This window comes from Cyrtonyx montezumae, unplaced genomic scaffold, assembly GCF_038088225.1.
Source record: "Cyrtonyx montezumae isolate F1298 unplaced genomic scaffold, pur_monq_1.0 scaffold_16, whole genome shotgun sequence".
NCBI classification, from domain to species: Eukaryota; Metazoa; Chordata; class Aves; order Galliformes; family Odontophoridae; genus Cyrtonyx; species Cyrtonyx montezumae.
In genome coordinates this window covers 12,247,307-12,274,426 of record NW_027071892.1, presented here as the reverse complement: position 1 = coordinate 12,274,426, position 27,120 = coordinate 12,247,307, and the positions used below count along the sequence as shown (strand labels likewise).

At 42.8% G+C, this 27,120-nt stretch overlaps 1 protein-coding gene across 1 annotated transcript in view; it reads right to left on the bottom strand.

Annotated features, from left to right (window-relative positions):
* GNA12 (G protein subunit alpha 12) overlaps positions 1-26,076 on the bottom strand; it is a 32,429-nt gene extending 6,353 nt beyond the window's left edge. Inside the window, exons 1-2 of the mRNA XM_065732862.1 lie at positions 25,644-26,076; positions 14,831-15,046 (exon numbers count right to left, since the gene is read on the bottom strand). Of these exons, the coding sequence (XP_065588934.1) occupies positions 14,831-15,046; positions 25,644-25,958 (531 nt within the window). The 5' untranslated portion in view covers positions 25,959-26,076. The remainder of the gene's footprint in view (positions 1-14,830; positions 15,047-25,643) is intronic.
* Positions 26,077-27,120: the final 1,044 nt, after the last annotated feature.

Here is a 27,120-nt window from a genome sequence, read left to right as displayed (position 1 = left end):
CGCACTCTTGCTTCCTGAAATAGTGCTTTAAGGCTCTTCTTTTACATTTGAGATTTCTGTGAACACAGCAAGCAAAATTTTCAAGGGACAGAAGGCACAAAATTAAGATGACATATTTACTCCATCTAATTCTTACGTTTTGTATTGTACGAATGTAATCTTAATATTAGCTCCAAATAATTACCATGAAAATAACTGAATAATTGAATTCGACATCTCTGTGCCTTCAGGCTAGTTTCATAACACACAAGAAATCTCCCCAGTGAAACATCAGAACAAACTTGGCGTCACTTCCTCTGCCACTCAGCATTGCATAAAGCAAGTAAAAAACACTTGGGCAGAATTCCCAAGTAGTTCTCATTTCATGGAAACAAAATGCACAGCAGATTAAACGTAGACTGCTTTAAAGTAAAATAGAAGCTCAGTCATAAGAAGTGCTCTGCAGGGTCAGAATTTATCAGCGTGCCACTAACCTTCAGCCACTTATCCAAAGTGGCAGTTGGTTAGATCACAGATGATAATGAAACGTCCTATTGTGCAGTTCCCTAAAATACATGTTCATTTTAAGCTTTTCATTCTGAAAATCAGTTCCTTCCAATTCTGAAAGACTTGAAAGCAGATCCTCTGTTCCAAATTGGCTTTTCTCCTTCCCTCGTCCCAAGGCCTTTTTGACATAATATTAATTTAGCCCTTCCTGACCGTTCTGTCCCTAGCAGCTAAATTTAGTGGACAATTTAAGGTAGACCTGTCAGCGTTCGCTTGTTTCAGATGATGAATTAAACCACACAGGAAGGAAATGTTATACTTCAAGGAACATAAAATACAGATCTGAACAAGATTCCCACAAACACAGAAACACACGGAGAAACAGACACCGTAAGTAACTAGCACAAACTGCATCAGACTCCACACAGTGGGAGCAACAGCAATCAGACTATAAGGGCTGCGATGTCTGCACTGCACGCTGCACAGAGAGGTTGCAAGATGTTCAGCAAAGCTGAGAAGCAGAGGAAATCCAGATCACAGAAGCAAGTTTGGATGACTCCCAGTCTTTATCCTCTGAGACATTGAACGCACAATTGTATGGTTTAACTCCTGGGTTGACCTTTGTGGAGTCACTGGAGCACAGGGACATTTGTGGGTCTCCCTGAGATTCAGGATACCTCATGATGCTGTGATTAGGATGCACTTAAAGTGTTGGTACGTAGTCTCATCCAAAGGTGGTCTTTATATAATGTATTATTCTACTGTGATTGCCGAAGACAAATACTAACAGAAAAGGCAAAGCTAATTTGCAAGTAATACCTTTGTTTTTCAGATAAATACTGAGATCTCATTTTCCTACATTTTCTGGGATTTTGATCACCCGTTGATTCTAAGAGGTCTCAATGTTACAACTCCAGATGCTTTTTAAAGGCAGTACATCCAAAGCAGAGGCCCAAGGAAAGAACAAGGTTGTTAACACAGAAGTAGAATAAAGCAACCAGGAGTCCAGCATTTGAAAATGCTGGAGACTAGGATCAGCTACTTTGTCACGTGCTGAGATGAGAAGACAAAATCTCACCAGCAAAGACATGCAGGAAATGCTTTCTTCAGGGAGACCTGCTGGCCACAACACCCAGCACCATATTCCACGTAACCTCTGCAAGTGAGCACACAGACATATCTCCACTTCCCACACCCTGGTTTGGTCCAAGAAAAAGTGCAGTTCTTTACAAACCCTGAGGAACCAGGTTAAAAGCCTCATAAGGGGGCAACTGGAACTAAATAACCCTGCTCATGAACAAGTAGTTTGCATGGTCTTTCAGCAAATCACTCCTAAATCTGTACATCACTATTAATGGCGTAGATTTAGCACAGCCTCAAGTGTGAACCCTTCTCTACAAAAGCTGAAGAACTCTAAAGCATTATTTTCTCAGGAGACAAGCGTGTCAGTGCTTGCTCAGAATCCATTCAGAAGGATGCTGAAGTAACCTAAATTGTCCCGAAGTGCTGAAATGCTAATGCCTGTTCTACACTGTAATTCTCTTCTGCAGATATTATCTACATCCTGTCTGGGCGCTCACGCTTACTGACACAAGACGAACACTAATTTTTCAGCCACCGATTCCAAGACAGAGACTTAACCATTTCTCATTATTTAAGCTGTACAGAACTGTTACCACCAGGTTTCTGTAACTTCCTCCTTAACAACAGCCCGAGCTGCTGGCTCCCATCCAGCAACTCCAGAGCTTATCCAAGTTGCTGCTATCTGTACCCTGCAAACATACCAGCTACAAAATGCACTGTTTGCTTCTAAGCTTCCAAAAACTACCTCTTCTTTCTGCTGTGTGGACATACGATGTGAGTATCACATGTTAAAAGACTAAAAATATTTTAAAAATTCATTATTTGTCAGCTCAGTACAAACAGGCAATGCAAAAATCTGCTTGTCTGTCCAAGTCAGGATGGCTTTCTATAAACTCATCCTGCTTTGATACATGACACATTGGCTGAACTGTATGCTATGCAGCATATGAAAAAAGATGGGATCAAATATTTATTTCATTTCTTCCAGAAGTCCAAGCCAGTCTGAACTCCCACACCAGCAACAAGAATTGAGGGTCCCACAACTGAGTGAAGTTTTAGAAACACTTAACAGGAGCAGAGCTCTCGTGGTAAAAGCCAACTCCTACATACTGCAGCTTTTTACAGCAATTAAATAAATACAGCACCTCTTTCTGGAAGCTGTGAAGGGAAAGAAAAATCTTACATTTTTTCCGCTCAAATCCGAGGTGTTTCTTCATCAACAGGATGTAGAGGAGATAGATTACTCAATAGTACATTAGCAGTTCTGTCCATTTGTCCCAAGTGTGCACACTAGTAAGTACCTCTAGGTGGAAAGGAATTTTCTCTCAGACTAAGGCAGGCTCATCCTACAATCTGAACATCAAGAGACAATAGCACAGACCCCTGCTGTTCTGATTTTACCTTTTCTTTCTATCTCTATAACTGCTTCATGTTCCTGAATTGACAGGAAGAAAAGCAGGTGCAAATAGCAAAGAAAAATGTATTAGCCATACAGAAATCAAAGTTTCAAAGAACAATATAAAAAATAAAATTACTGCTTTTTCTTTTTGAATGCTAAAGAAAGCCTCAGCCAGACTAGCACATTACAGTGATTTAGCACTTCCTAGCCCTCAATGATGAGTAACCAGAAAGATCCAGGGAACAGATACAGAGATACACACCCAATTCATGTGGTACGGTTAAAGAACAACAGAAGCCCCATGGCTGCAGCCAGCATCAGTGCACCCAGCTCACACACTCCCCTTGGCACAGTGGACAACAGATCTAGTCCTAAGCAGCCCATGAAAGGATTCCTTCCTGTTTCCCTGCCAACTAAGGGAAGGCATTGTGTGGAGCTGCTGCAAGAACCCTTTCATCTCAGACACAGGAGGTTCTTGATGAAGTTGAACTAATGCACGCCAGCACAACTTCTCATTCCAAGCACAGGCAGCTCAAATGCATAAGGGAAGGCAACTGAAAGCAGCAAGCCTGCCATGGTTAAAACAAAGTCCTGAGCTGTAACTCAATAGATGGATCCAAGTTCCTGGTCAATGACTGAAAAACGATCCCATTTATTCTCAGTGGGCAGCAGACAAGCAAAAAACATGCGTTTCCAATGAATGGAGAGCTTAAAGCAACTGGGTGTTTCTACAACCCATCAGGAACAACACACAATCCCATTAGGCTGTCCTAGTCCCATGCTTTGTTTTCAGCAGCAGTATGCAAACCTGAAACTTGTTTTGTTTACAGAAGACATCTGCAGAACTAGAAGAGACACCGACAGAAATAATATTACCTTACGGATTAATCTCGTCAGCAGCCCTGGATATCTGATCAAGACTAAATCAGAAGTTTACCAGTGAGTTTCCCTTTCAAATCTTATCAGATAAATGGATGGGAAAAGAGTATCTTAGATCTTGTGGGCTGAAGAAACAGCTAACACCAGTCATGAGAGAATGTTGAGCTTGGACTTTTCCATGGCAGGCAGCCAGCTGGAAAGCTAAGCAACTTGAATGCATTTACAACAGGAATAACCTCAAGTATCTCATAGAATGAGACTTCCTACTCTACTTCTACACCAAAGCATTTGTTGCAAGGTGCCCTAACGCTTTATTTGCTGCGTAAAAATCAGCTCAGACATGTTTTAATTAGTTGTTTTGTATGTTTGTTTTCAAGATAATTAAAAAGACTGGAAAGAGTCATTAATCCCACACATTTATTTGAAAAAAACTTTACGAAGATTTTCTCATTCTGTCTGTATGCATGCAGCCACAGATGCAATGCAGACTAAAACAATAACCTTGCAAGATACAGAAAGCTGTTCAGTACCTGGTGGTTTTACTACAGCCTCTTACAGGAAATGCAAGTTATATCTTAGTTATACTTAGGTGTGCTATTAACAGTTTGCCTCCCTTAAGAACACGTGCATAGATGGGAAAGTACAGAAAAATATTCCACTGGGCTTACATTATTCTGAAGCTTCATACCATTACCTCAGCTCCCAGCAGGCTGAGCCATGCAGAACAAGACTTGCATGTCTTTGGGGGGATTCCTCTCAAACTGTGTCTATGTTTCCAGAAATCCTTTAACTCTGGAAACAAATAGCCTCTCCTTTTTTCAATAAAAACTTGGCATTTGTTAATTCTAAGACACTGACCAACACAGAACTAGAATATTCATCTTTTTTGCCTTCTTGCTTTCCCAGTGACTCCTCAAATCAGTGGAATTACATTTATATACTGGCATTCTTACTGAGAACCTACTCAATCTCATGTTCACCAACTCACACTGAGACTGGTATTGCTTTGTATCAAGTCTGACCTTTACAAATACCTGCAAGACTTCTAGAGCTCTAACAATCAGATTTTCCTCCACTTGCAAAGAACCATTTCATTGCTTCACAGCTGTGCTTGGGGTCTGAGAGAGTGTTCCACCCAGCAAACAATGATCCCCTCTACTGCACCATATCTCCTGCTCCAGCACCCAGTCCCAACACCTCACGGTGGTTTCAAGAGAAGAGAAACAATAAATCAGACCGATGATCTCAAGTAGACTTCAGTTCCCATCTGCAATCTGCTCAGTCTTTCTCCACGATGCATGATCACTGTAAGATCACCTCAAAGCACTTATTTAATCCAGTCATGACATACCTACCCATTGTTAAAAATATTTCTCCCCTAAGTTTCTTCCAAACAAACACTTCAAGCACTCTCGATATTTTACTGGGAGGGCTTCGAGTCACTTAAATTTAATTGCCAAACTTGTGATCTTTCAAAATATTCAGGATCACTTTTCCTGCATTTTTCACTTCACCCTGCTGTACAAGTCCACATTATGAATTTTTTGTATGAAATACTTACCTGAGCTGAAACCTACAGCTCTTCAGGCATTGGTTCACTAAAGGATCAAATATCCTTGAGTAAGGGCTCACAATGTGAGGTGGGATCAGTACCTGCATAAGCAACTGCTGTTTGAACTGACAGATCTTATCCAACCTTCATATGCATCTACATCTGAGTCCTTTAACAGCCCTAAACCAAACTACCATGAAGCTCAGGCTTATTAGAAATCACGACAGAGCTTTTTTCCTTCTTAATATCAGACTTGTATTAAGTAGAAAGCTATATTCTTATTCAACCTGAAACACATAAATGCATCTGCTTTGTAAGAATCAAGTGCTTTAAGCATATTAAAACAAATCTCAAATTACTAATAATTGAAATAAGTGACTTGAAATCAAGTGATTTGTGTTCCATCCTTAAGGACTGATTTACATGTGTAAATTAATCAAGCCGCAGTGCAAACTGAAGCAGGTTTAACAATCTCCTACAAGCTGCTGAGCAAACTGGCCTACTGAAAAACAACAACCCAATTAATGCCCTGGTCACATTCTGCTGAGCTGCAGTGGGGAGGCTGCCCAGCCATGCGTACAGTCATCTGAGCTCCTTGCAACCTAGAACACATATGCTGCAACAGAAGAAAGATAATGGAAAAAGAGGACATAATGGGTTCTTCTTTTGCCTCTTGCCCAATAAATACACCTCTAACATCATTAATTCAGTGCTATAATCTGACCAGACTGAAACTTGACAGATCAAAGTCTTAAATACACAGAATTCGGAGTGAATTAAATAGGAGAAAGAGTTCCATCAATTAACCACTATTTTTTTTCCAGTTTCAGATTTTACTGAGTTTTCCCAAAGTAGAATTAAGTGCATATCATGGAAAGCAAGTCAAATTAAGAGGCTTTGGGGGTGGGGTAAAGAGCAGACCTTCTAAGGACAAACACCAACAGTTTGTTCAGGAGTAAGGCCAAGTGAAGCACAAGTCTGCCACAGTCTGAACTGCGGGAATCTGTGTTGTATACAGAGGAGACATTTGAAAGGTGTCAATAAATTACTTCTCAGAGCAACATGTTTTCCACTTTCTCAAACAGAAAATCTTGCATGATGTTTCCAAGAAGGTTTTCCCCTCCCCCAAATACTAAGTCAATAATAGAGCAAATTATGTTCACTCCACAGAGCTACTTTAAGTATAGCTGCAAACCAGTGAGAAGAGATCATGCCTTCTAGTTTTGTAATAGAAAGGTTTCCCAGCTAGCACACATTCAGAAAAAGAAGAGCACTGAACTAAACTTACTCTTCTTTGAGAAGACAACATCTCTCCTTCCACATGTTCAACTCACAGTCTGCAGCAGTATGAACTCCCAAGAGATTTCTGGAGCAATACATTATTCAGATGCATCTTTAAGTTGCCAAATATACATATGAAAATCTTCAACGTTGCACAGCTATCATTTCACTTAGACTCAAAAATCACAAGTCAAATACTGTGTTTCTCCCTCCCTCTGCTTACCTCCTTTTCTGAGCTCAGCGTACACGTACAGAGCAGAGACTTGACTTTGAATGTTACACAAACACTTATAATACACTGACAATTTGCAGTGCAAACGTTTGAGAAAACTAAACAGCATCCTTGTAGTACAGATGTCTTATTGTAGCGTGACAAAAGACTCAGGAAGGAAAGGAACAATTGTCTGAGAAACACACTGCCATCATTCCCTGGCAAACATCACATTAAGGTAACTTGTGCTCATTTTTGATGCCAGCTGCTTGCTCCTTCCTCAGTGCCACAGCATGTCACCACCTCAGCTGTGCATACAATCAATGCTTCACATCAGCCTCTCCATTTACAGCACAGCTTCCAACAAAGTTATGCCAACACAAACAGGAACACAGTGCAGGGCAGAACTCCCTAAACCACCATTTCCTATCACTCACCATGACTACTGTCACAGAACTACAGCCCAAGCTAAGCTCAAACTTTGCATGACAAACTCACTGTTTTAGTGTACAGCAGGTTTGGGAGGGAGTAGGAAGGAGCAAAGAAAAGAGAGATAGGTTAAAGAAGGTTAGTCTTTACAAAAAAAAAAGTTTTTACAAAAAAGACCAGGGTTTCGATAGCTGGCACAAAAGCAAGTTATTGCTACCTGATGATACTATCTGTATTTTCCTTTTCAGTTTTCTTGCATGGCACGTCCTATCTTTTCAAGAATACAGGCTTATTAAATGCAACTTGTCACACTGACTGTGCATTAAGACTTAACTTCAAATCTCTCTTCTCTTTTTTCTAAACTATACCAGTGAGACTTGCTCACAAAAACAGATCTAGTTCCTCATGCATCACTTATTTGTTCAACTGTGCTTGTTACTTGTAGTTGTAAGCTTTATAGGACCAAGAAACCAGGGAACTCAGGAAATCTTTGAAGCATTCATTAACCATTGCCTTACTAAATTCAGTGGCCCCTTAGAAAAAATTCAAGTCTTGATCTCAACTATTTTTTTCCTCAAGAGAACACTTCAGAGTAATTTGGAAAGCCACTAAAGTCACTCTTACTCTCTGTTTCGATTTTAGGAACTTATTTTGTTGGGACTAGAATAAAAGTTACTGTGTCCTCATCCACTACCAGTTTTAACCTGTACACACACTGATTGTTCAATATGAGTTCTCTCTAGTTTCCACCAAGTTTCGGTGGTGAACTATTAGACTCCCTTAGTCATGCAGAGAGCTTTCCTTTAAATGCACTTGACTTGCTCTGACTTCTGCAATACGTTCTCATTACTGGGAACCTCTATGGTCTTGCTCGTTGCAAACTCTTCAATCTCCTGAATGACTGAGATCCATTAGAAACAGAAGGTGGAAACTAAACAGCAAAATCAACAGCCCAAATCAACTCACCAGCTTGGATTATTCTCTGCCCAGAACTCTCCTGCACACTAGGAAGGAATAAGGAGATTACTCTCATGTTCTTTAGCTGCAGTGGGGTACTGGCTCAGACAGCTTGAACTGAAAATTTCCTTCCTTGTTTCTCACAGCATGTGCCAGCATTTCTTGATGGGAATGCAAAGATTAATTACAGCTGTACTTGCTCTGAACAAATCCTTATATTCAGTACAGTCCTGCAAGATTTAGAGTAGCGCTAATTAGGACTTACAACAACAATTCTGCAAAGACAGACATACTGAGTATTTTTTCTAATTATTTTATGCATAACAAAATTAAAGCTTCTTTCCAGAAGCAGGGTGGCATTTAGTCTCAAGAACTGAGAGCCAAATGGACGTTTCCCATCTAAGAATTTGATTTTGTGCTTCACTGTTATGGCTGAAGGTAAGACATCAAATTATAGCCACTACCACACACAGGCATTTATTCTGCTTGTCTTTTGGGACACCCAGGCAGTTCTCTACTTGGCTCAAGAAGTGAGAGGTAAAAACAAAAGTTCACCCTTAATAAAATACATGAGTAAAAAGAAACTTTTTGACCACAAAAATGGTAAACCATCACACAAGATGTAAATGATATTCAAGCATTTTCAACATGGGAGCTGTATCTGTGAAGCTGTTTCTCGCATTCACCTTAACCACACCAAAAATACAGTCAAGATTTACTGGCATCCAAGGGCCAAAAGCAAGAACTCCTACACACAGGCTTACACAGTGCCATACAATTACCAGGCTTTTTAATCTACCTCCAAGAATCTAAAAGGTACAAAGTAGGACCACACAAAGTCTAAATGTAGACTTCTGGTATCCAGACAGTGGGGAATTAATGAAGTGTGTGAACACACTGTACATTTTTACAGACTCCAGAGGTGATTCTTCCTTAAGTTTCTGACCTTTAAAGGAGGGAGGAAAAAAAAAAAGATGGAAGAACTGTAGAGTGCCAAGAATTCACTAGACATGGTTCTAGAATAGTCAACAGCACAGGCCTTCCCCTATTAACTTCATTCATTGTCTGCCTCAGTTTCCATATGGTAGGCAACTTAATTTCTTGTTATATATTTATTATGCACCATCTGCTTGTTACATTTTAACTTATCTTCTCTATTCCGTGCACACTGCATTTCATCCAGCTGCTGCAATTTGTCACAGTCTAAGGCCAGGAACAATTAATGTCAGCAATCTTGATTTTTTTCACAAGAACATCCATACAGAAGGCTGTAATCCTTGCTTGAGACTTCTTGTAGGTAACATAGAAATTATTACATTAACACTTCCCCATTTGTACTGTTTTGAAAACATAATTCATGACCTTTTTGATTCTTGTAATTTCTCTTGAATAGCAGAAATTACTTAAGAACAGATAATAATTGTGTTACACATCTTTCTGTGGATGGTTCTGCTTGAGGAAGCAGTCTCTCTCACTAAGAAGATACTGCACAAGTGATTTTTTTAGAACTCAAAGTGATTCAAAGTATAAAATGATTTATGACCTTTGAATCTAACCTCCTTTAGAGTACATTAGAATCCAGGGACTCCAACTGCTAATCTTTCCTACTACAGACCAGACACAATGCTTTGCAGTACTAGGCTTAAACAAGCAGTTAACTACTTCTACTATACAACTATGGGTCCAACTACATAACATGACCATAAACATTTAAAGTCTTGGGATTAGAGGACAGACCCAGAACAAAGAACTTAAATCTGGACCTCTGGTACCTAACTGTCACATTACAGGCACAAAGCCTTGCTGAGCTACTTAACAGAAATTAAACATCTACATAATTCACCTTGATATGAACATAGAATAGGATATTATTTAAGGTATATAAAGTTGGCAAGTTAATGATCCTTGAATTTATTATGACATCTTAGGCCATCTGAAACCCATTTCAGAATTCTAACATAACTAAGATTAAAGAGCCTTACTGTAATTTAACAACAAACAAGCAGAAAACTTAAGTGAAAGCTTAGGTTATACAGCACTATCACTCCTTAAGCGTAACACCTCCAAATATCCAAAGAAATTGAGAAAAGATGGATACAAGAAAGGCAATTTCCAGAGTCTTCCCACATTTAAGGCTTCAGAGTCTCTTAGTATTTGAAGTATTACTGGAAGTGTTCCATACAATTCCCTGAGCAAAGATCTAAAAATAACTCTGGACACAGTAGTAAGTTTTCATCTATATTTGCAAGTCCCTTACATCTCACTCAGGAACCACTACTTCCCATTTATGCTGACTTTTAGAAGGACCTATTAAACATAAGAAACACTTTCACAGCTGTAGAGAGCATCAATAATAATAATTAGATTTAAATTGATACTCCAGTGGTGGATCATGAGTATATCCTACATATTAAGAATAAATGCACTAAAATGGATGCCTTTTGCAACCTCCTTGCATAGTCACACTCTCTTCTGTAAGAAGATAGAGCATCTGTGAACATAAACATCAAAAACCAGTTTGACTGCATTTGAATAAATGGGCACAGTTGCCTTAAATGCTAATACACTCTGTAGTTCACAGTAAATAGCCCTATCAATCCTGAAAAGATGAGAAGATAATTTGTTCCACTGGAGTGGTTCAAGAGCTCTTGAAATACAAAGTTATAGACTAGAAAAACCTGGTATTCTGAAGGGAAAGAGCCAGAGAAATTCAATTTAAGATACTGCTTTGACTAAGAGTATTCAGGATGGAGATGAAAAAGTACACATCTTTAAAAACCCCAATCTAATAAAAACAATGACATTTTACTTCAACATATCAATGAAACCAGATGATTGGCTTTTCAAGTCTGCTCATTTTTATATGAGCTCTGTAATAGTGCTAGCACATGACACGCACCTGGTTGTAACCATGATTTAAGCATCACCTCCTTGCATGAGGAGCTCTATTTAGCCCATCTCTACCCACCGTGTCACCAGCAGTCAGAAAAGCAGTGACCTCCTTCCCTTTGTACCCTTGGTTCTAGACACATCAAAACAAAGACAACTGCTTCCCACGTTCTCCCACGGGAGTGCTGGGAGGAAAAAACAAAAGTAACCACAGAACCACCACCCGGACAGCGAGAGCCTTACGTTGATCTTGGTCTCCACATTTTATGATGTTGTAGGAACTTGCATTATTACAAGTTCAAAAAAGTTTCAGCTTATTTTAGCGCACACCTAATCTCTGAAGAATACTGAAATACTTGTTATGGGCTCAAACAGAAGTTCCCTCCCTTTCACCCAAAGCATACCTACTACCCCAAGTCCCTTTCTATGAGGAAGCACTCAGAATTTGTCTCCACCTGCTGGGAAAGAAGAACTAACACTCAGCTGCCCAAGCCACCACAGGCAACCTCAAAAGATCAAAATGTTACGGGACATTTTCAGACACACGATAAATGTATTCCTTTCTAGCACACAGACAGAAAAGGGGGTAGGATAATGAGGGCAAGGGAGAAGAATCACATACTGATTACAAAGGAATTCCTATTCTAATAGTTAAAAAAGGAGGACTGAGACATGACAATGTTGCAAACACAGTGAAGCTTTTGTCCCCGAACAATCTGGCTTGGATACAAGGAACAGAGGAACTTGGGGTGGTGGGGACAGACTGAAGGGGGGGGGGGATGACAGGCTGAGGTTTGTGAAAAGAAAGTGAAATTGGTTGGTCTGCTTTAAGAAATACAGGGGGGAAAAAAGGCAGAAAAGCACCCTGTCATTGTAGAATCCACCCACTCATTTCTGAAAGGCTCAAAGATCCAGACAGGGATTTACAGCCAGCACTTCTAGGCATTGAATATGAAGCAGAAAACACTCAAATGCCCAGAGGCAGCTTCTGTGGTCCCAGAGAGGCAGCTTTCAGATTGTATGGTTATGGTCAGAGCCATTTTCTCTCAACAAGTTTCCTGCTGCTGAGTCAGTCCTTTCACTCAGCTTTACAGACCATTGGAAGACACCTGTATGCTGCAATTTCCAGCTGCTGTTAACCAACCAAAACATCTTATTTTGTATTTTAAAGCAAAGTTACACAACTTCCTGATGAAATAAATTTGGAAAACAGATCAGTAAAATCCTCTGGCTTCAAAGTCAGGACAGTATTGACTAAAGGAGTAACTGCTGGAGCCAAAGTAGTAACAATAATAAAAATGAGGTGATGTTCAGTTGACTCTAAAGTCATGGAGAAGAGAACATGAGTGCTGAGCAAGGTCATAACTTCTGAACATTTCTGGACAATGTTTAAAAGACCACAGTAATGTAAGGCTCTAAACTTCAGAAGATTTTAAAACTAGGATAAGGATAATAAATACACTTCAAACCAAGCATACTCCATTACTATTCCATTCAGTGGCTTACGTCAAATAAGAAAATCATTACTGATACAAAGGTTCTCTTCAACCTTAGTTAACATCAGTTCAGAACAGTTTTTTTTTTCTTGGAGTTTGCTAAACCTGGTTTTTATTTATTTACATGAACCTGTTGCCAGGGAAGGGATTAAACTAAATTAAGGTATGGTTTTATACATACTATATGCAATTATAAAAGGCAGTTCTCCATAAACTATCTGCTTTCTGTGAAAAGTTAAGCAGTTTTAAACTTTATAATAATAATAATAATAAATAAAGTAATAAGTAAAGAAATAAATAAAACAAAACCTGTACTTTTCTAATCCCCACGCACTTGGACAGCCAGACCTTTGCTGGGTCTAGAAGGAGGGCAAAGAAACAGGTTCAAGTTATTAAAATCTCAGGTTGGTTTAGCGATCAATCTAAAACTAACATCTGTACCCTTGAGAACAATCCATGATATTAAAAAATACGTTTAATAAATGTGTTTTTTTAATTTAGAATTGAGTTGTTTTATAATCCAATGACACAGCCTGCAAAGTAAGGGAAGCACACGTGGGAATTTTGGGATCTTACTACTGTGGATGCATGAAGCAGGACTGAGCTACCAGCAGTGCTTTGTGGTACACTCTCCCTCTGCTTTGACAAGCTCACAGCTCCAGTGCTGCAGCAGTTTCAGTTGCCCTAGTAACAGTAAGCAGGTCACATGAATGCCATCCAAAGAGACATATGATAGAATTACACTGAGATGCTGAAGATGAGGATACATTAAATGACCACTTGCAAGCCTCTACGCTTCATTTTTGTGGAGCTTTTTTATTTTTTGGTATTTCCTGTTTAATCATGCTCTCAAAGCCAGAGAATGCAGAGGTAGGCCTACTGATCCTGGAATGCTATTTATTCAACAAGCTAGACTTCCCCCCCCGCCCCAGTTTGATGCAATTTCATTGCTAACCAGAATAAGGATGAACATCCCACATGATCCTAGTCTGAATTTCTCCTCAAAAACGAAACTCGTTTGATCACAGCGTTTCCAAGAAAAAAGAAAAAAAATTAATAGGCAGCTGATGCAATTACTGCTCATTATACTGGATTCTCTTAGTAGTTGTCTCATGTTAAATGCAAGTCCCCCATGGCATGAACCAGCTTTTTATTCTGCATTTGAACACAGCAGAATAGCAAAGGCCTAGTCTGTTTCTGCAGATGCTAGGAATTATGAAACAACCTCCCTCCTCCCCAGTGCACATCCCCCTCTATTCCCAGGGCAGTAAGATGCGAGTTGTTTTTTAGCCTACGGAAACAACATCTTTATTACCATCCCATGGTGATTTTACCTCATCATTTTATTTATACTTTAGCCATTCTCAGGATACTTCAGAGACAGGTTTCAAAGATACACAGAGTAAGACTCAAACAGGTATCCCATTACAGAATCACAGAACCGTAGGGGTTGGAAAGGACCTCTAGAGATCATTGAGTCCAACCCCCCTGCCAAAGCAGGTTCCCTACACCAGGTCACACAGGTAGGTGTGTCCAGGCAGGTCTTGAATATCTCCAGAGAAGGAGACTCCACAACCCCCTGTGTCAGAAGTGCAGTTATTGTGGTGCTAGAACATGGAAACCTAAGAACAAGAGAGCAAGGAAGACTGCACATTTTTCAACTTCACTGTAATCTTTCAGCTGCTTATCCAAATTTCACTTGCAGATGTCAGGATGAATGGAAACAGTCAAACAGCAGCAGCCAGAATGGGTGGTGTATGCACTTCAAAAGATCTGCATGCAGTTTGCCAGTATCAATACAGTGCAAGCTGGCAGGACTGGAAATTTACAAATTAAGTGTGCCTTCATCAGTGACCTACTATGAACAGAACTACTGAGCTGCTAAAATATTTTTAGTCCAACCAATTCCTGCCTTTTTTGGTTCCTCTTGCTCTTCCAGTTTATCCAGTCGCACACTTTTCCACTCCCTCTTACTGCCATGTAGTTTTTCAAGTTTGGCTCTCATCACCACTTGTTCCTGCTGCTGGAGTGTTCAGATTTACAGCGTAACTACAAACAGCTCGCATGGTGGCTAAACCCTGCACGTAGCAAGCAATCTTTCAAGTGTGGAGATATTTATACAGCAGGGGAGTTTCTTCCGCTCCTAGCAGGAGAAGGGCTGTACTCACCAGCTGATACTCGCTCCGACGGCTGAAGGCTTCCTTGATTCCTGAGTCCCTCCACAGGGCACACAGTGCAGGTACGTACAGCTGGAATGTGGCAGGCTCGATGGGCATTCCAGCTTTGTTTTCAAAAGCCATCAAAAACATTCCGTGCTTCTCATTCTCCGTGTACTGCCAAGGGATTCCCAGTTTGTCCCGTGCATCAACCAGAACCCTGCAGCCCTAAAGGATAATTCAGATAAGAAAGTCAGTGATGAAGTGACTAAAGTGGAAAAGAACAACGACTCAGAGGTGCCTGCATTTCAGGGTTATTTTATTTTTTTGGACACTACTCTGATGAGACTGAACTCAGGAAGGAATCACGAGCATTGTTTATTGTAACCATCCCACCAGAAAGAAGATAGAGTAAGCTTGCTCAGATAAGCAAACTAGTCACAACGTATTTCTTAACATGGAAAAAAAAAATATTAGCAGCAGAACAAAGACAGTTACCAACAGATTAAAAATAGAAGCACACATCAAATACAAAAAGCGCCTGGGAACCAGCTTAGTTTCTTATCCATGGCAAAAGGCCAAACAGATTGAGGTTAAACCACTTTGAAACTTCAGCCTTGAATCTAACACACCTGTTCTTACCAGTTTCAGATGGACAATATTTCTCAGTAGTAAGAATCATTTCAGTAATGGATAAATCTTAAAGGTGGCTTAGCATCTTTAGCACCATCTAATTCACTGGCAAAAATCCATGGGTTATATTAAACAACCATTTATTGTGCTGATCTTTTGGTGCAGCAGTCTATGAAAATAAACTGTAAAATGAAGCAATGGCACTAAAGTCATCTCCAAAGCTATGCACACAAACCTCCACATCACTGACACTGATTTTCATTTTGCATACTTCAAGCAGTCAAGGTGGCAAGCATGCTTTCTCAACACTTGAACCTTTCGTGGCTCCCACCCTTTAACAGTACCACAAAGCAGGAATGGTAACTTTACCAATGGAAGTTGAAGACTGGAAAGGGAAATGCAGAGCAACTCAGTCTGAGTGTCACAGAACAGCAACTCAAAGCATCTTAGTTGTCACCGTCCAAGGAGTGCTCCTGAAGTGCAGTCACTAAAAAATGTTAATACTTCATTCTCCAGAGACTGTAACTTTCTTTTTATGAAATGGAGAATAGACCTTAACAATACCAAGAGAACTGAATATACTTATGGACTTCTAGTGCAAGTCCCAGACATCCAGTGACTCTGCTGCAAAGACCAAAAGCCTGCTCTCCTATTCCTAGTTACAGAATGGATTGCTTTATTAGCAGAAGTCCTTGGATTTGCTTTATTTGAATGGTGTCAATAAGTGCAAGCCAGAAGGAAAAAAGCAACACACCCAGGGTTCTCTGAACTGGAGAGGCCCACACTATATCTCATGACTACAGACTTTTCTGCAAGCTGCACAACAGTCACCTGTGAAAGTCAGTTCCCCTCACCCCCATCTGAGCATTTCACAATGTATTACTTCCAGAAACGTTGACATAACCAGGATGGTTAGGAGAACTGCTGTTCCTACACCAGGTTCTTTTCTGTGTAGGGAGAAGTTGTATTTATGGACACAAATGGTTAACCAGGCTCTGCCAGCACACAGGGCTCAGCTCTGACCTCTCAGCAGCTCCAGCTCCCTGCAGCCATCCTCGGCTCAGCCCCAGCATTTCCATCCTCAGCCTTCCAATGGATTTAACCCTCACCAGCTCACAGCTACTGCAGTGCCCTACAAGCATCTCAAGCAAACAAGGGCAAGAACTTCTAGTTGTTGCTAAGATTAAGTGGTATTTGGACTTCAGACTCAATGCCTTCCCCCATACTGTCACTTTGCCTTTTACTGCTCCCACTGGAGATGTGCAGGCTCTCTAGAGACTGTTGTTAAGGAAAGTTCCACCATTTGTTTGGAAAAAAACACAGAGTAGAATTTTAATCATTGGTGTAGAAACTGCTCTGGTCCCAGAATAATCACTTATCTGCTGGCTGCAACTTCTTGGCAGAGCAGGTCTGAACGTCTGTCGGGCAAGAGAAGGAACAGATCTCTCAGCTCCTGTGTGTGTCAGCTACCTCAAGGTTACCCATGGGAAGCACGCAGTGCCCTTCTCGTGCCTGCTGCAGCAGGAGGAAGGGCTGCCACCAAGCCTTGTACACAATTGGACACACAGGGGCATCAATAGAACACAGATGTATAGAAACACTCAGCAGGTCCATTTTAAGCATGGAATTAAGAAGATCAGAAATGGAACGTGGGTTAGCAGAAATGGAGTCCTATGGATAACCACAGAAACAGTGTTCCTCCAGTCAGAATGTGCAAAACACCCCAGCTTTAAGGAATACAGCTGAAATACATCACGGGTACAAGCCTGACAAAAGCAGCACAGCCAATGTCTCTTCCACCCATCTCTTAGTGGTTAAAAATATTTGTGACTCAACAAGCTCCCCCAGTAAGGTTAAACTAAACTTAGTATTGCTGCATCTTCCCCTAACTATAAATGCTACGGGCTGATGTCAGAAAGATGAGGAAAAACAGAAATCTCCAAAATGAGATCTCATGTACAGCTATTATCTCATTTCAGAGGGAGCAGTAACATTGTGTGTCCTGCCACAAGCATTGCATAATTCTTGCCTCAAAAATCTGGGGTGCAAGCTGTCGTAGGAAAGGCTTTCTCATTCTGGAAACATCTCTGTATCTTTTCCTCACAGGAGATAACCACAGACTTTTCTCTCTGTAAAACTGCTCAGAAGTTTACAAACACTGCTGATGCCTTGAAGAAAGCACTTCATTTAGAAGATAGAAAATCTAGGGACTTTAATTAGATTCAGTTCACTGTAAAATAGAACAGTGTAAAAACTGAATCAAAACTGAATTTGGAGTCATATATCATCAGTAAAAATAAAAACCAGCAAGTCTTCTGGCATCAGCAACCTCCAGAGTTCTGACAACAGCAGACCACTCCCACCACAGCACCCATTTCATCGTAAGCCTTCCCAACACTATGATGCTTTTTTACTGAATTTCTACTATAAAGGTAAAACTATCAATTCTGTCTTTCATTCAGAAGACTAAATATTGTCAATTGCTGAAATGTTTGCAAAACTGGAATGCAGAAGAAAGTGGCAAAAGCTTTTGATGTGAATTTCTGAACTGAGCTAAAGCTTCTGTGCTGCAGAGCAGATACAAGTAATCACAGGTGGAAAGAGCTCAGCTCCACAGATAAGGATGCTGACAAACACTAGGAGGAGGCAAAACAGCAGCACACGAGAACGTTAGAGAGGAAAAATAAGAAACTTCTCTGTCCTATTCCTTTCCAAGCAATTTTTAAACACATCCAAGTAACTGTATAAACCCCTGGCATGCATGTAAACATGAACGGGAATAGGTCAGAACCAAAAAAGCTGCATCAGAATTGTGATGTGATCTCATGAAGTATTTTACACAGAAGGAGACACTAAATAGAAAGAAATGTACAGCTTTGACGGAAAGAACTAAGGCATGACACATCAGCAATCTATAGAGATTAAATCTTTTTAAAGAAGAGATTTATTTTTATCCCTTCACTGCACAAGTACTTGTGTACAGTAACAAAGCCGGGTTCAACTACAAGAAGGGTTTTCTCTTATATGCCCCATAGTGAGACTTAGTTAAAGAGGATGCTGGCCAGAAGTATAAACTGATTCAAAGACCAACCAAGGTAACTTCACAGAGGAAAGGCCCCAAAAGGACTATATGATTACATTCCAGATGCAGCTCCTGGCTCAAGAAGTTTCTGAAAGCAAAGACTGGTGGAGAAGCCCACAGTATCACACTGCCCTGCTCTTGTACCCTATTTTTCGTGTCAGAGACAGAACTCTAGTGCCCTGGCCTGCTGGAACACTGCTGTCAAGGCACTGGGCATGTTTGCTGCCCATCAGCAGCACAAAGACTTTAAAAGCATTTCCACAAATGCTTACCAGTAGGACTAGATGAAATGTATTTTTTCTCTTTCCCTTCTGAAAGTGCTCGAGCTTTGGAAAAAAAAAATAAAGCAATTTTAAAATGCAAGACAAGTTTTGTGGGATTATAAGTAAGGCTATCACCTTAAGAAGCAAAATGACTTAGAAATATCTTATATCACTGTTTATCACCACTTAAAACACAGCAGTCATCCGTTTAATTATTCACCTGTTTCAGTGCTTGAAGGCTTCTCTCTCCTAGAAATCCCACACCTTTTGTGAGGTGGTCCAGCTCAAAGCTGGGTGAAGGCAGTGTGGCCGAGCACTGAACAGACAGCGCAAGCAATAAGTCTGGGCAAGATGTGTTCACAAGGGAGGGCAGGTTTGCCCACACCCAAACCCACAGCTAGGCAACCCCGAAACGCAATTACTACAGCCAAAGGTCTAGAGATAAATTGCAAAATAGAGTTGGTATACAAATAGAGAAGATTTTCCCCAAATCATTTTACAGAACTGCTGTTGTATATGAAATGACAGACAACTCAGTAACTGCCACACATGGGATACTGCAGCACATGCTGTAAGATCTCACTGTCAATACACTGTTCAACCTCACACCAAAGCCCCAGATGTCCAGCAACTAAACCATCCACAGAAATTGCTGTTGTACATGAAATGCAGGCCACTGCTTAATACCTGATCGTGAGGCTACAGACCACAGCTAATAGGTAACACTGCCCTTCCCTATGGCTTTACACCAGCATTAACACTGCAGGCAACAGGAGATCAAAACATCTTTCTCACTGTGTGTGCTCCTCCTCTTTGCTGTTGACAAGAAACTGACAACATCTGAGGATCACAATTTATACCGACCAATACAGAGCTGAGCCAAGGGGAGAACCCCTTCCGTGGCCTGATATTTCTGCTCTGCCCTCATGCACAAGGAAGTGGCAGAAAGTGATGGAGCTGCATCAGCACAGGGCCAGGAAGGCTGCCCCAAAAATCTGCAGCAGCTTTATGAGTGCCAGCGTGAGAGAGCAGAACTGCACAGCAGAGATGGAGCTGGCTTTTCAGCAGCACTTCTCACTGGCAAATAAAGATGATAAAATGTAACCTATGCGTATTTTTAGAAAACAGCTCTTTACATTCTAAAATAAGACATTTTCAGATGCAAGCTTTATTTTTAAAGTTGTCAGGGTTTGGAAATATATTCACATGCACTTTTTTTTTAATTGCCAACTAGAACACTGGAACCAAGGAGATCTACTACCAAACAAAGTGAATTGCAAGACCGTCAGATTTGCATAGCACGCTCTCCTAAAGGCATTAATGATGTTTTAATTTGATCTATGCCCTTAGAAGTTATACTCAGATAGAAGAAAGGAACCCAATGCCACTAAGGAGAGGTCTTCATGCTACACAGCAGTTTGTCTAATAGCCAAGCAGCATCAGAGGGGCTTCCTGTGCTGTGGTTCATCCCTCCCCTGTCTGATGGTTTTGTCATTTCTCTTAAGCCCACAGATGCCATGAACATTAAGAAACATTGGGATTAGCCACTGAATCCCTGACCTAAAAGTAGCAATGCCTGCTTCCCTGGCAGTTCTGAGAAGAGCCCTTGTCTTTGACCAAATCCAGCAAAACGATGCTAAATGCACAAGAAACATATTCTTGATGTAAGCTCGGCTTGCAACCAGGTGCAAAGCAATGAGATGTCACCTGAGGTGACAACCAGAACAGGAGCTTAAAATAAGTTCCAAGGTAGAACTTCCAGGATGACTCCCCCAGGTTTCTCTTCTTCCTGGGACCATCCCACCAGTCTCTAGTACACATCTTCAGTGAGGTTGAAGACACATCTGGGTTCCAGAAGCATCCTCATGGGATTCTGCAAGAACACAGCACACTGTCCCACACACAGACTACTGCACACCCAGCAGGGGGGATCCTCACTGCTGGGACAAGCTGTGCTTGCCTCCCCATGAGGGAAAGCTGCATAAGTGTAGGAAACTCACGTGAGAACTCGACAGCCAACAAATCCTACACTTTTCTTTGTCTATATTTTTTAATCGAACTTCTTAAAATAACACGTGCTAGTTTGCCTTTGCTCTAAAGTTGTCCTGTCAACATTTATAGCAGCAGAATTTGGTAATTTCTTCACCAATACCATTTCCAAGTGAATTACAAAAATATCTGTACACTGACACAACTGAATATAACACGTGCTCCCAAATGTAGTCACACAAGTGACTGAAGTTTTGTCTGTAAAAACACTGAAGTATGTGTCTACAGTCTCCAGGGACAACTTGTGTTCTGCAAGACTAATGACTACATCACAAGAGCATTGTAAGTGCTGTTCTGGAGCAATAATGAATATTTATCCTTACTATTGACCGTTACTTCTCTCCACTGCCCACCATGATGAAGACGGATTGCTCTCTGAGCCCAGTCAAGAGACACCCTAAAATGTGAAGAGACCACCAAAGCTGATGGAATTTAGATTTGAGACATCCAAAGCACACAAAGTGGAAATTAAATATTTCATTGATCAAACGGACATGGAACAAAAAGAAGATTCCCAAGTTTGAGTTTTACTTTTCCAACATAGTTTTGTTAATATTATTTTTCTCATTAAAATAACCACCAAACAGTAAATGCTCACAGCAAAGATAATCAGATTTAAATACCAGTCCTAACACGGAGCTTTAACACTTGTATGTTAAATTTAATGGAAAAGCTCCTAATTAGCCACAGTTCCTACAGTGTATTCTCCTTGGCATTCTTTCACAAGATGCTTTTTCCCAGTGGAAATGAGATGGGTACTGTCCTGCATTGAACTTCTCGAGTACAGCCAGACTCCCACCTCTATGTAACAAGCAGTGCCATGAGCATCCCTACTAATGGGCCACCAAATTCATTTCTATGCAAACCCACAGAAACATGGAGTTAACTCAATTTAAAGAGTTATAAGAATTAACGCAGCGGAAAGAGGTAGCGCCCCCGCATTTGCAGGCTGGTAGAAGAAACGTATTAGCAGGATAATGCAATATTCTTTCCACTGCTCAGAGCCCCTTCTCGACTGAAACTAAAAAGTTTCAAGCAATAAAAAGAAAAGTTTACATATGGTAACTCAGTAACAGTACTCAGTAATGCTCACACCTGCAACAATGAAGTAGCAACAGTCCAGGTTTCAGTAGCTGCTGCAGAAGTCCAAACTGCTTCTTAAAATGGACTTCAGTACAGGCTGCCCATTTTGCCAGCCTCCTGCTCCTCGGACTCGAGCTGTGGAGGAGCTACACTCTCAGGTTTGCCCACACACACACTGCAATTACATTCAGAAGTGCCCAATGTCTGCCTTCAGGGAGCTTTCATGTTCAGAATCCTGGGTTGTTTTCCCCAGGCAGGGCGCACAAGTGAAGTCACACATCATTTCCTGAGCAGTCCCCTCTGCAGCTCCGGGATCTTCAGTCCAGTAGCCAGTCATCGAGATTGAGGCCATGGACAACAAGAAAACGCTCACGCATATGTGAAGCTTTGAGCTGGCCCTCCAATTTCAACACAGAAACTAACAAAAATCAGGAAAAAATACCCAAACAAACAACAGATTATGCTTCTGGCTTTTAAACAACGATTCCCCCCCACCCCTTCAGATTGGGATCTCTCAGACATGCTGCTGCAAGTACTGCTCGGGTACTTGTGGATTAATTATTTTCTTATGCAGCTAAGCTGGGTTTTTTCAAGCAGCATGATATTCTCATACTGGAAACAAACAAACAAAAAAATTAGACAAGGAACATCGGAGCCATGATTCATCAACTCCTCGAGCTCTTTAGCTGTTATCAAAGGAAGTGAATAGAGTAGTAAAGCCACCCCATCTATTCTGAAGGGTACAGAAAGCTCACACCCCCATGCTACAGCCAGAAAGCACAGCCACAGCGCTCCTGTGACAATACCAGCCACTTTCTTACATTTGAAACCTAGGGTACACAGTGGTTTCCCAAGTGTCTGTTCAGCTAGGAGCTGCCTCAGCTCGTGCTGCAGCACAGCCCCAGCTACCTTCCCCTGCCCTACCTTCCCCAGCCCGGTGGGCGTGCTCGGCCATGCAGCCTGTGTACTCATACCTCAGCACTAACACTGCTGCTTTTCACTTCCATCATCAAAAAACTCCAAAAAGTTACTTTGAAACTTAGCCTCGATTAACAAGCAAAACCCTAGTTAACCGATGACTATTTACCTTAAACCAAAGCAAAACTAATGTATTTGAAGACTAGCCCACAAATGCCAGAAAAAGCTAGCAAGGCCCTGAACTATCACCTGTACTAAATAGAAAAGTAAATGCTGTATCATAGATTACTTAGTTCTAGCATTTTGTTTCTAACTAGGGTTTCCCAAAGCAGGGGATGAAAACAGAGAACGGGGTAAAGGAAAGAACTCGACATCAGCAATATATCAGAAAAAGCAAGAAGCTAACAACTCAGCACAAAGCAGCTGACACTAATGGCAATTCATACTTCACACCATCATTTTCAGGGAGGTTTCAGGCTCTGTTCTCCAAACCAGTTCTTTTGGTTTCCAGAAGCTGTGCAGGCTGCAAAATGCTCTGCAAAAAGCACTTCAGAAATATCAAGTACTGCTGAGAGAACAGTAATCCTCTCTCCTTCAGAGCGAAGTTCAGTCACGGTTGGAAAACGAAAATTGACCATTTAATCCCAGAGATTTACACTGCATTTCTAACTCAGATCTCAGTGCTGCAGAAGCTTAACAGAACCATTATTATACAATGCTGAGAGTTGAATGCAAAACGGGGTACGGCTGCTGCAGCTGTACTCCACAATGTCAAACAGATTTATATGCTATTCTATACGACCACTTTCATTTCACTATGTCCAGATATTGTATTATAAGAATTCATCTTTCCTTTTAAGTTGGATACACAGTGATCTCCAATCCATTTAGTGTTAATGGATGAGCATTCTGGTCTGTACTTCCTGAAACGGGAAATCACTCGTAGTCTAAACACCATTATAGAAAGAACAGCAATCAGATTCACATGACAATTTACATTGTCAAAGCAGTAAAATTAATTCACTTGGACCATTTTATGTTTTTTTTTGCAGGAAAAATAAAAAAGAAGCTATACGAAAAAGTTTTATGCAGTTGCCCTGAGCTAAATTTCTCTGGCAAAAATACCTGTCTCAAAAGCCCTGCAACATACCCATTTGGTATATGACTTCTTCCTGATGACTATGGCAAAGTTTCACTGTGTTATCACATCTCCTCCAGTTTGGTAAAAGAGAAACAGAACACCCACTACCTTCTCCAGCTTCAGGCCTTCCCATTAGAAGACTGCTTCCACTTGGACGCTCTTTTCCCTTCTGCATGCTCTTCCCATAACAGCTATTCCCCAAAAGCACAGGTGAAGAATAAAACGTGTTCTTACTCAAGAGCCACCTCTACCATCCAGAGAAACAAAATAAGGAAGAGTTCAACAGCTGCTGAACACATAGCTACAAGGGTAGCCCAGCCTAACACTCCCAAACCACGATCTGCAAGGCCCAAAGGGTGCTCCATTAAACCATATTAACTCCCTTTAAAAATACTTCCAAACCTCACTTTGATGATTAGGAGGCTTAAAAACTCACTCAGCTGATGACGTTCCATCAAGTGCTGTAAGTGCTGGTCATGAAATCAGAACACCAACTGCTGCCTTGAGGACCAGGATTCTACTCCAAGTTCTGTAAACGTGCCCAAAGCCATAAAGCAGACAAGTGTTCTGAGTGTGAAACACAGCTTCCTCTGCTAGAAGATGGGAATGCTTCTAAGCACTCCAAACACTACTGTGGAACACCCCATATATTCTGTATATATAAAATATTGCAACGTTTTACTCAAAACAGTATTGCTCATACAACTTAGAGAAAGAGTGCCATGAAGGTTTTTCCTGTTTTCATACGTCTCTTCCACGTGAGCCCCTGACAGCACCAAAACAAGCACGACGCCCTGCAGGATGAGCCTCCTCATCTGTAGGTGTGGAGCTAAGTACTTGCAACAACCTTTATCCTCATCTAACTGCAATGAAAGAAAAAGCTTCTGAACTCAAACACCAAACATCCTGTAATATGTGTACATGCTCACGTAACACGCAGTGTTAGTGCTTCCCCAAACTGACCAAAAAAAATAAAGAAAATCAGCCAAGAGGTTTTCTGTTCAAGCTGTTTTATGCATCTTTCACACTTTTCCAAAATATGAGAACTTCTACCTGCACAGGGCATCAAAGCCAGTTCCCAGAAATTAGTCAAGGTTGACTTCCCTTTATAGCAGAACAAGGGCTCTACTTGTAGGCTCTACCCGCAGCCTTCGTATTCTCTGGCCACTAAAGGAACACACCAGCACAGAACCTGCCCAAGCACCAAACAAAACTTGCTCAGAAAGATATCAGAATGAAGCTGTTGCACTCTCAGAGCCGTGCTTGCTGACACCTCAACTTCAACCACATCCATCCCCCACTTCTAACAATGAACCACACGACAACTATTCACAACCACAACACGCATGGGGACCCCTTTCTTATCTAATCGAGGCGCAGAAACCTCACTTCTCCAAATGCTTTAGCTCCTTCACTTGGGATGTTCGCATCGTGGTTTTCTTTCTCCCCAGAGCGCAGGCCACACCTATGCCCTCTCCCCGCGTTTCCACTTCGCGGGGAAGTTTCCTTGAGCCCTTTTTTGTTGTTTTCCTTCCCTTCCCCACCGAGGCCCTCCGCAGGGAGCCGGGCGGGCACACAAAGGCCCCCGCCCCGCACGCACCTGCGCGCCGAGCACGGCCGCCCCCGTGGTGATCCCACGGGCCCCCTCCCGCTCACCTTAAGGATGTTCTCGTAGATGGTGGCCCGGAACTCCAGCAGCGCCTTCTGGTCGAACTCTCGGCCGTGGATGATCCGCATCTGCTTGAGAAAAGTGGACTTGCCGCTCTCCCCGGCGCCCAGCAGCAGGATTTTGACGAGGCGCCTCACGGCCCTCCGCTCCCGGGCCAGCATCGCGTCGATCTCCCGGCTCCGCCGCCTCGCCTCCCGCTCCGCATCGCGGCTCCGCTCCTTTCCCTCCCGCCTCGGCTGCTCTCGGCCCGTGGCCTCCGCCGGCAGCAGGCAGCGGCTGAGGGTGCGCACCACGCCGGACATGGCGGCCGCGCGACGGGAGCGCTCACAACGCCGCCGAGACCCCGGGCGGCTCCGCCAGCATCGGGCGGAGGCCGCCGAGACGCTGGGACCCGGCAGAAGGAGGAGCAGCCGGGAGTTAAGGGCCGGGACCGCCCATTCCCCTTCGCTCGGGAGGCGGCGGGGTGCGGCCGGCCGGGGGGAGGGGTGGCGGCGGGGCGCGGCCCGCAGGCCCTGCCCGGGGAGGCCCGACTCCGGGCTGAGCGAATAGCCACGGGGCCGGGGAGCGTGCCCCCGAGCGCCTGAGCCCCGCTTCAGTCGGCGGCGACCGCCTCCGGTCCCGCTGAAGCACGACGGGGCGGGGGCGCGGCGGAGCCCCCGGCCCCTTCAGTCAGGGAGCGCCGCCGCCGCCGCCGCCTGGCGGAGGGAGGTGGCCGCTCGGCCCCCGCCCCGCTGACGCTGCGTCTGATTGGGTGGCAGCAGTGTCGTTCAAAGCTCCGCGCTTACCATTGGACAAGCTGCCACGAAGGGCGGGGTTGAGTGAGAGACGGGGCTCAGGGCAAAGCGGGGCGGGCAGCGCCGGGAAGAACAGGGCGGGGAGGGGCGGAGCTGCCCGGTGGGAGGCGGGGCAAACCGCGGAGCAACCAATCGGAGGCGGGAGGACAGGCGCTGTGATTTCTGAGGGGCGGGATCTGAGCGCCCACGACTAGAACGAACGGGGGGTGACGTCGCGTCGTGACGTCGGTTTGCGTCACGCCCCGTGACGTAAGGCGCGCGCTGGGGCGGGGTTTGCGCTCCGGGGTGACTTCTGGGAATCCCTTCTGGGAAGCGGGCGGGCTGCGCTACGCAGAGTTGCAATCGTTTCCACTGAGAGCAAACCCTTCTTACTCAGAGAGGGGACCGAACATCTCCTTTGTGTTGTTGCTGGAGTCAGGAGAACAGCTCGGGGCTCTCGGTCGTGACAACGGCACAGGAACGTGCAGCAGAAGGGTCTTTGCTAGGATTGCAGATTGAGACGTGTAAAAACGCTGCTGTAATTCACGAGTGTCCCCGCTGGATGTCGTCGTTGCCCTACGGGAAAGCAGTCAGACCCGGCGGATGCGAACAAATCAACCCTCAGATCTCCCGTGTCTGTAGACCTGATTTGGGAACAGCTGAGCACTCAGGGCTCCCGCTGGAGTCTGCG